Source organism: Adiantum capillus-veneris, chromosome 18 (genome assembly GCF_014529385.1).
Source record: "Adiantum capillus-veneris isolate H3 chromosome 18, ASM1452938v2, whole genome shotgun sequence".
NCBI lineage: Eukaryota > Viridiplantae > Streptophyta > Polypodiopsida > Polypodiales > Pteridaceae > Adiantum > Adiantum capillus-veneris.
In genome coordinates, this window is record NC_140948.1 from 59,893,782 (window position 1) to 59,904,417 (window position 10,636).

At 45.8% G+C, this 10,636-nt stretch overlaps 1 protein-coding gene across 1 annotated transcript; it reads right to left on the reverse strand.

The window, feature by feature from the left end:
• Positions 1-454: 454 nt before the first annotated feature.
• On the reverse strand, positions 455-7,142 carry LOC147435738 (uncharacterized). The gene is made up of 2 exons (XM_086487773.1): positions 5,835-7,142; positions 455-2,070 (listed from the first exon to the last, which is right to left on the reverse strand). The coding sequence occupies exons 1-2, from the start codon at positions 7,010-7,012 to the stop codon at positions 786-788; spliced, it is 2,463 nt and encodes an 820-aa protein (XP_086343899.1). The 5' UTR covers positions 7,013-7,142; the 3' UTR covers positions 455-785.
• Positions 7,143-10,636: the final 3,494 nt, after the last annotated feature.

Sequence of the window (10,636 nt, forward strand, 5' to 3'; positions counted from 1 at the left end):
CCAATTTAGAGACAAAAATTTGGAATATGCTAAGAATATTGCTAATGTGTCAACTTGTGATTTGTTGAAAACTGTACCATTACTGAGCCTTGGGTGTTTCTAACCCCTAAAAGACCTCAAAATTTAAACTTTTCTCAAATTGACTGCCCAAACTAAATCAGAAAAATATCAAACTTGGTATTACCTAATCCGCCTTTGCATGAGGAATCTCATGCAAATTTCAAAATTCAAATCTGACTAAATTTGCAAAATCCCACCCAAAATTACACTTTTTTTCTTGAGTGTCTCTAAACTGGCTCCTTTACCCTATTCAGTGCGGAAATCAGAGAACCGTTCTAACTTCTATGGGCATTGAAAAAAGGTGTGTGAGCAATCCCCCCTGCATATTGACGTCAGCACCATCACAAAAACAACGAGAGAGAGAGAGAGAGAGAGAGAGAGAGAGAGAGAGAGAGACGCCTGTACAATGATTCTCATTAGATAAGTTTACACCCTAATAAGAAATATGGTACAAATTAAGACCTCCCCTAAAAGGGGGGAAACACCAATAGAGGTGGAGCACACTCCACAGGGTGGACACTCATCTATTATTAATGAACCTGCCCTCGACTGTGAGTGCTTGACGTTATCCTTTGCTGTGGCTATATATGTCATGTGCTCACAGTGGGAATGGCTTGCACCTCATCATAAATTACTCACACCCCGACAGCACCATATCCTCAACAACGCAAGCGCCATCTGCGACGTGCTCTGTCTTGCTCTCGATTTCCTCAAATATTCACCTTTTACCCCACAATTATAGTCGGCTTCACTCTGTTCCTCAAAAATTCTGCCGCAGCCAAGCTCACCTCGGAGCCCCTTGTAATTACCTGTGGGCCAGCTCCTGCTTGCATGAAAGGCATTTGCCTCCCTTCACACCACCCCTTTCCGCGCTTGACAGCGATCCAGTTGCTGCCTTGCGAGACGTCTTGCACCATGGGTGTTGTTTTGCAAGGAGGGAAGCAAAGCATGGGCACAATTTGAGAGGCCATTGTGAACTCATCTTCCCAATCACTTTCTCCATCGCTGTGGAAAAAATCAAGGGTGCTCCTTGGAGAGAGCAGTTCCTGTTTGCACATCTTTTCAGCACCGTTCCTGTCATCCTCTTCCCTTGTTTCGTGCAAACCGCATACAAAAGAATGCTTCAAGAGCTCCCCTGCTGTCCACCTTGCTTTGGGATCTCTCTGAAGACACTTCAGTAGAAAGTCTTCGGCTTCTGCAGAAATCGCCTCGGGCAAAGGCGGGATTTGGGAAGAGCACCCTACTTTGAATAAAGCAGCTGCTAAACTGCTTACATGTCCCCATGGAGGGCTTCCTTGTAGCATCTCCACAACAGTGCATCCTAAAGACCATATATCTGATGCAGGCATTGGCTCCTCCCCTACTGCTACCTCCGGCGCCATCCACAACGGTGTGCCCCTCAGATTCCCATCCATTTGCGACGCCTCGCCAAGCCTTCGTGCCATCCCGAAATCTGCAATTTTCACGCCTGATGACCCAATCAATATGTTCTGGCTCTTTATGTCACAGTGGACAATTCCATTCGCATGAAGGTATGCCAAGCCTTGCAGAATTGAGTGAGTGAAGTGCCGAATGCGCAGCTCGCCGCCACCTGAGTGCTTGAGCGCACCCCCAAGGTTGCCACCTTCCATGTATTCTAGGAAGAGGTGGCGTACAGAGGGTTGAGAGCCAGGATGAGCGGAGGGATTGAGCTCAGCTCCAAGGCAATGGATGATGAAAGGGGAGTGGAGAGATTGAACGATGTGGAGCTCATTCTGCAGAGCCAGGAGCTCTTGGGGGGAGGTGGAGAGGGCGGACTTGACGGCAAAGAGGGTGCGGTTGCAGAGATTGAGGGCGAGGGAGACATGGCCAAAGGAGCCAGAGCCCAAGGGGGAGCAGGGAAGCCAGAGAACGGGGCGGTCTAAGGAATCCATGTGTACTGTGTGTGTGCGAGAGAGAGGGAGAGAGAGAGAGAGAAGAGGAGCTTTGTGGTTATATTCAGATTGGATACAGATAACGAATATGAAGGATCTTCATCTTCATAATAAAGAGCTCGCTCTTGGTCGATTACGCTGTAAGGAGTCAGAGAACGCCAGGTGGACGCTGTTAAGTCGTTGAGCCGCGCCAACTAAATTTTTGTAGAGGGATCTTGTTATGACGAATGTGATTGTGACACGTACATAACTTTTCCCGCAGGCTAACATGAAGAAGCACATGCTGGCCAATAGGAGAGCCCGCCCCGCGCCCCTCGCGGGGGTCAAGGGCCCGCGGGCCGCGGGCCGCCCCTCCTCTCTTTTTTGTTTTGGATAAAATCTTTTGCCTCTTTTATTTTATAACCGATTCAGCGTACCTGATTTGGTTCGATAAAGCTGCGGCTGAATTATAGTTTTCCTCCTCATTGGCCCCTTACTTCGCCTTTCTAAATTCCCTCAAAAAGACCTCTTTTGCACTAGCCTATCACCTACAACATGAATCCTACCCCACTCATCACGTTTTTAAACAACAGCCCCGTCACCGGTGTGAAGGTGGCTTAGCAGTTGCCCATTAGAGGCGAGTCACGCCAATACCAAGGGGGGTAGTGGGAGGATGGAAATGAACCAGGTCGCACCTCAACTGCAGAATAAAGGAAGCGTTTTTTTAGGGACAGATGCAGATGACGTGCTCGCTACTGATTGAGAGACACTACCCTACAAATGAGGATGGGAGACGTCTTCTTGAAATATAGCCTAAACCCCTCATTTCTCCTAGCGCTAGTAGGATTAATTTTGTGCTTCGACTTTCCTGCCTTGTCCCTCGCTTTTGCTGAAAGTAGTGTATTCTCTCTCCCCACTCCTCCCACTCTTCCCTGGTGCGACCTGGCTGTTAGAAAGCCCGACATCATAGTACAAGAAGCAAGCGGCATTGTGAGCAACCAAGACCCTGAATCGTCATACAAAATATCAAGGGAAATTTACCAAAATACCCCTCTAATTTGTGGAAATTCCCAAAGTGCCCCTCAAATTTCAAAAATTCCCAAGATACCCTTGTATCTATTTTAGTTGGATTGTTCGCGATTTCCTAATCTTTTTTTTTTTTTGACAATGGAGATCATTTTTTAGTGCTTAGCATGTAATTGGTCACAAATTACCTCCCAAAAAAAAGACAATTATGTCTAAAAATAATGAAGCAATTCATCTCCAAAGGCTACATAACCATCTCACATTCATCTCCAAAGGCTACATAACCATCTCACATTCTAGTTTTAGTATCTTGTATTGGTCTTCTTGTGAAAAGCTACAAATTTTTTTATCTTTGGATAAATTTACTCTCACAATCATGGGAATTTTGAAAAATTTGAAGGGCATTTATGAGGGGTATATTGGAAATTTTTGAAATTTGAAGGGTATTTTGAAAATTTCCACAAATTAAAGGGGTATTTTGGTAATTTTCCCAAAAATCAACTTCCTTGCCCTTGATTTTTACGTTTAAACCCTTGAGACAATCATCGTTTATGCCAAAGTTCAAGGTATATAACAAGATTTATAACTAACGATTGCGTGACCCATCTTGAGAGAGAGAGAGAGAGAGAGAGAGAGAGAGAAGAGCCTATGCACATGTTGGGTGTCGACATAGAGCTGGGAATCAAAAACCTTAGCACAATAGTGGTGGAGTTGGGTAAAGGCGAGTGTGGGTCGTTGTTGGCTTTGTGCCTACTAGCAACCTTGATAGGCAGTGCAACTGCTCAAAATCAAAGCTATTAGGATGGTGCCCTCCGATGTTGTTGCTATGGGCACAACTTCGCAAGGGGCAGACCAAGCACAGACGGCATTCGAGCCACGTGCGAGCTATTGAAAGAGAGAGCAACAAAGACATGCCATGGGAGGGCAAGGTCAAGACACAGAAGAACGCCAGAGGCTCTGTGGCCGTTGCCAAAAGAGGGGATGAATGGAATACGATAGAAGTGCTCATAACTCTAACTTGCCCTTGAATGCAATCCCACCACCCCATGAAAACACGGCATACGATGAGACCCATCCAATCAAACCTGGATTATTTCTCACCACCACCACTCATGAAGAATGAAGAGAAATGTCTTTATTTTTTGGGTATTTTTTAAAAATAACTTTTTGATTTTCATCTACTTAACATAATACTAGTACGGCCTTCGGCGGCCTCTCTCTCTCCCCCTCTCTCCCTCTTTATCGCGTGCAATTGGCTTTTTTTCGTTTTGGACTTTAGCCTTCAGGTCGCAGATTGCGACACGTGTAAAGGGGAGCCCTTCCGCCATATTATGTTAGTAGATGGCTTAGGGAAGTCCCCTTTACAAGTGGTGCAAGCCACGAGATGAAGGCTACATTCCAAAAGAGGGAGAGAGAAAGAGAGAGGACACACAATAAAGAGGGAGAGGGAAAGAGAGAGAGAGGCCGCCGAAGGCGGCCGATCGTACTAGTTAGTAAAAAAGAGGGGCATCATTAACGTCTCACCCGTGTGGGCCGTGCCAGAAACAAATGTAAGAACACAAATATGCAAGAAAGGGGATCTTGACCTCCTTTATGCTTTGAAGAAAGCCAAGAGAAAGTAGTGGTGACTCATAAGCAAACTTCACATATCTTTGTGGATCATTGGAAAAGCTTGCAAGTTGTACATCCCTATAGCAGGAAAGATGATTGAAAGTGGACATACAATCTTTGCTGAGAACCTTTGACCCAGTGCCTAAGTGACCTTGTAAGAGAAATTAAGGCACGAGCAGGCTTATTTGAAAGCTCATATCCATTGTTATTTTATGAGCACTTTCCAGACTTAACTGTTAGGGGAAAACAAAGGAAAAAGGGTAAGATTCCGGTGATTTGAGAGGGTTACCCTAATCCGGATACGATAATAAACTCAATGCATCAGTGATTGTGGACTCGACTCACAGATCAACGCAAAGAGTGTATCTATACTAATAGATAAAGGGGGAAGGGAACCCCCCCCCCCCCCCCACACGCGTCAACAAGAGATCAATCCAACAGTGTCGCCTGCAGGTCTGGGAAACACAGCGATGCAAGGAGAGAGAGAGAGAGAGAGAGAGAGAGAGAGAGAGGCGGCGCAGAGAGGCGGCACCTCTCGGCCACACTAGTCGAATTAAAGTATGGTTAGTATTGGAGAGAAACCTAGTGTGCTTTTGCCCAAGGAAAGGATTAGTCAAAATGCAATTTGCTATATGCAAATCATTCTTCCCTAATCTCATGATTGTTTACAATTACCCATCACATTGTAAACCTCAATAGGAAAAGAAATAATCTCTCTCTCTCTCTCTCTCTCTCTCTCAGCCATACAAAATTGAGAGGCACGTTCTTGATCTTAATTCCTGAACGTCTAATGATTAGTTTTAGTACATCGAGTGCACAAGCTCAGAAGCTCTTCTATTGGAATACATATAGCCGGCCTTTGGGGGCCTTCTGGAGATGCACGGAATGTAAAATACAAGGGGGGCGAGTGAAAGTGCAAGCTGAGAGGGGATGCAATGTACATTCACTTGTATAAAAGAATGTGTGCAGCGTGCTCCAACACCTCCTCAAAAGTGAATTTGGTTCGATTCACTGTTCGGGCGTGCCAACCAAAATTTGATTCGTTCTATGAAACCCAGACATCCGGCCAGGTCTGCGGCCGTTCGATAGCCCAAGCGTAGCAGGGGACCACCGCATCCGTCCAACTCTGCGGCCGAGCAGCCCCGACGGCCGACCGGTTCTGCGGCCAGACGGCTCTTCACCTCTGCTCTTCTGTTCTCTCCATCTCCGAGCAAAATACCAACGGCAAAGCTCACCACCCATCACCCCACTAAATTTGCTCTCCCTCTCCTCCTGCTCAGAAACGCTGCTGAAGCTAAGCTCACCTGCCCTCCCCTTTTCACTGGCAGCACCTCTGCTTCCATGAAGGGTACCTGCCTCCACCCCTCTCTGCTCTTCACCATGATCCAATCATCGCTCTCGACCTGCAGCACCTCCGGGCTCTCACATTCACAACCTGAGGCTGCCTCCACTCGGATTTCAGAGAAACTCACAGCAGGAAGACGACACATCAGAGATTGATCATCTTCACTCTCGCTGTCGCTAGTGACAAAATCAAGTGTGCTTCTTGGAGAGGACTGATCTGCATCGTCGTCATCCTCCCCGTCCACCGCACTAAAAAATGGATGCTCGAGCAGCTCAGCTGCTGTCCACCTCGCCGTCGCATCTCGCTGCAGACATTTAGACAGAAAGTCCCTGGCTTCTGCAGAGATCGACTCTGGCAATGGGGGATTCTCCTTAGAACAACCCACTTTGAATAGAGCAGCTGCCACACTACCCACATGCCCCCCATATGGTGGCCTGCCCTGCAACATTTCCACCACAGTGCATCCCAAAGACCAGATATCCGAAGAGGGCATTGGCTCCTCGCCTTGCGCTACCTCTGGTGCCATCCATAGAGGAGTGCCCCTCAAATTTCCTTCAGCCGTTGAAGGCTCCCCCAACCTCCGGGCAGCCCCAAAATCCCCAATTTTCACACCAGATGATCCTACGAGGATGTTCTGACATTTGATGTCACCATGAACAATCCCACTCTGATGAAGGTAGCTCAACCCCTGCAAGATCGAGCGCGTAAAATGTCGCACACGAAGTTCCTGCTGGAACTTGCCGCCGGATTGCTTGAGGGCATCAAAGAGGCTACCGCCATCCATGTATTCGAGGAAGAGGTTATGCAGGGGGGAAGCTGGAGAAGAGTCAGAACTGGGGGAGAAAGTGGCGCCAAGCAGAGGGATGATGAAGGGGGAATGGAGGGCTTGGAGGATGCGGAGCTCATTTTGCAAAGCGAGGAGCTCTGCGGGAGAGGAAGAATGCGCGGACTTGACAGCGAAGAGAGAGCCAGTGTCGAGATTCAGGGCGAGGGAGACATGGCCAAAGGAGCCAGAGCCCAAGGGGGAGCAGGGGAGCCAGCTTGAAATGGAAGAAGGATTAATTGGTGGAGAATCCATTACATTAGGAGCATGAGCAGCAGAAGCAATTAGGGAAGAAGAAGAAGAGGAGGAGGCGACAACAGCAGAGAAGAGAGCATATGGATTATGGCACTATGCAGAAGAGCGTAAAGAGACAGCAGAGAATGCAGAAAGGCGTACGATCTGTTCCAGGCTCCAGCCTTTTAAGTGAGCCCGCGGTACGGTACCATGCTGGAAAGAAACAGCCTCTCATGGGCTGCCACGTGGGGTTACCAGCGGCTACAATTGGCCGCACGGGCCCACAGGATCTTGAGCTACCAAATGAGAAAGCGCCATGTCAGCTTCGTTTGAGAGCGTCGGCGCTGGCGAACATGGTGGGCAAGCTGTAGCCAATAGGCGAGCACTAGCCTGCATTGAAATTTGAAAATGTCCTGGTACACCAATGAGCTTTGCGCTTTTAGACGACCCCCGCCACGCGCGGAGGCCACAAGGTCCAAGTTGGTGCAGCGCAGTTGGTCCAAGCTGGCAGATCACAGAGCTTCTATAGAGCAGTCTCCCGAGTCCCACGCTTCCTCTTTCATTCCCTACAACCAAATGTTCACAATGAATCTCCACAAAAACCGGCTGAGCTACCCACTCATGATTGGACCATGGATGGGCACACCCACTGGGCAGTCCACATGACTAGCGGATGTGGTTGTCCCTTTTTTGGACTTGGCATGACATTGGCAATGTACTGGGAAAAACCTAGGTTTATAGCGGATTCCCACTAGTAGGGGCGCTACCCTTGTCGTGCATCATCAATTTTGGTGTGTACTTAGTAATAGCGGCAACGTTCTGTGTGCATGCAATTCAATCGATACAAAAGGCGGGGGTAGAACACACATTTTCGAACTCTGCCAATTTCAGCAAAGTTGGGCAACGAAGGCATTTTTGCTTACGCTAGCGGGTGGGCGTAAAACCTTGCATGTGCGGATGTGCCCTTAGAGCCACATTTCACCAGGCTTTTATAGGTTTTGGAGAGCGCGGAAGCGGGCTGCTCGAAGGTCTATATGCGCTACAAGAACGACGCCAATTGCCAAGTTGTCCATAAGGGACATGTCCAATAAGCGGACTCCGCTTTTTACCTCAGGTTTTACATACAAAAGTGGGTATGATAAGATGGCCTGGACTCGGTGTCTGCAGTAAATGCGGGCAACTTGGTCAGGCTTGACATAGCCCCCATAACCCTTGTAAAGCCTTTGCGAGATGGGGCTCTTAGTGTGATCCCACCAGAATCCTACCGACAAATTTTGAGATTCCTCTCTAAACTTCAAATTTGAAGGTGAGAAAACCTACAAAATTTAGTATAAAACCCTTGAAATATAGTCAAATCACCCCTTAAATTTTTCAAACGTAGATTTTTTAAGTTTTTTGGAAAAAGTTTTTTTTCGAGCACTACTAAATAATAATCTGTCATCCATTTGTTGATTGTGGTGAGATTATCAACTTTCATGCACGGCACTCTAAAACTAGCCTAAGTATGTTTCGCAAGGTGGGGGTAAAGCTCTTTTTTCTTAATAACCATCAGAGCAAAGAAGGTAGTAGGGAGAACTTTATACATATCTACGTATTTACGAACAGGCTTGCTATACACATCACACCCATGAGGGGCCATACCATGGGATGAAATCCTTCGATGGGCAAGTGGGTAGCACCCATCAAGCGCAGCCCATGAGCCTCGAACCCTCAATCTCCGTTTATATCACGAAGGCTCAACCAACTGAGCTATGCACTTTGGGTTGGGGGTAAAGCTTTTGTAAGAAATATTGGCTACTTGTAATTAACAAGACTACAGAAGTTGGAATAGCTTGTGTTGCCTTCTTGTTTACGACGCCTTCCTCTGCCATTTTTGGCTGAGTTAAACTTACAAAATGTCGTTTGATGGAACCATCCAAAAATGGGTTTATGTAAGGAAAACATTGCCCTTCCTTGTGTGCAAATGCACGCTTAGAGGAATTCGCACACAATCAACTTTAGCGTTGATCAGGATTTTTCCTATTGCGTTGCTGGGTGAAAGCTCCAGTTGGGTGGGGGTAGAGCATACTTTGCCCTATTCGATGGAGTTACATGAGCTGAGCGGAGATAGGATAGCATCAACAACGGGTGTTACTATGCCCTCATGCGAAAGCAGCTAGTCCTCTTATCGTTTCCAAAAACTTCCCTCTTGCACTTAAAGAAGTCGACAAAACTAGCATGTGAATCAATAGTTAGAATTTTCCTTGTTGTGCTTGCCACGTATGTGTCAAACATCTACCTATAATTGTGACAATGACGAATGAACACTATATTAGTGAATTTGGGAATTTCCCAATTCCCATTTTCAAAAGAAGCTTAAGATTTGACCACATGGCCAAATCATGTGGTCAAATCTTAGCCAAAGTTTTGAGAGCATGGCCAGAAGAGCTTATAAAGTACTACCTTGTGGAAGGCTTTGGCTTTGAAAAACAATTTGAGATTTGTCCATATGGTCAAATCTTCAAGACATTGAGGATTCCCAAATTAGCTCTAAAGTCTCCAACTCTCTAATATGGTGTTAATGTCCACTATATGCAAAATTGAGTGGATAGGTCCATAAAATTTGACAACATCGAGTCGGAAGATGACAAAGTTATAGAGGCTCGAAATCCATTGCTCCAAATAGTTTATTAGCCACCTTGTCTTGCATCCAAATTTGGTCCCCTCGTCTACTTCAGATGCATCCTCATCGTCTCAATGTTTAGTTTGCTACAATAATTTTGATGAATGGAGTGGATATTATATATTGACATGTGGTCATTATTATCACTTTGTCTCTCTTATTTGTTTAATGCAAAATAGGAGCCGATGCGCAATCTGTTCACAAGATATTCCACAAGGAATATATATTATGTTTGACATGGCAAACGAGTATAAATTCAAGCAAGCCGCCAAGAAACCCCTAGCACAATTAGAAATCTGTTTGGTGACCAAGATGCTGCTTCAGAGCAACACAATTGAGATCGACAAACTATGTATAATCACGAATATGAAACATTGTATATGATCAAAACACATTGAATACAAAGTCTTTTAGAATGGTTTTTGACACGATCTTCATTCTACTCTCAAGCTATATTGAATCTGTGAAGTTGTTATCTGGTTCTAAGTTTGAGTGTTGTGGATCTCCTTGTAATTCAACCTCCACATCTATTATCAGATTCTCTTTTATTTCGACTATAGTGCATTGAGATACACCAACATTAAACTCTTCTTCGTCTTCATTTTGACAATCATACAACCAGGTTGGTATTTTCTCCTCGTAGCTAGTACTTTCAATGTGATTCAATAACTTCTTGTTGCAAAACATATACACTAATTTTTTTGCTATGTCTGCTAATAGTCTGTTGTGAATAGTACTGTGAACATACTTGTACATACTCCAGTTTTTCTCTGAACTTGTGTTTGCTGCACATTGTGCCAGTACTTTCATTGCAAGGGGACGTAAGATCGAGTAATACTCTCCATCATTCATCATCCACTACTTCCATGCAGGTTGCTCTTTTGCCATTACCTGTACAAAATCATTCGCAAACGGACCTTCTTTTATACTAAATGCACTCATTTCTTTTATGCAATCAATGCGGTTCTGAACGTTGGAGTAGA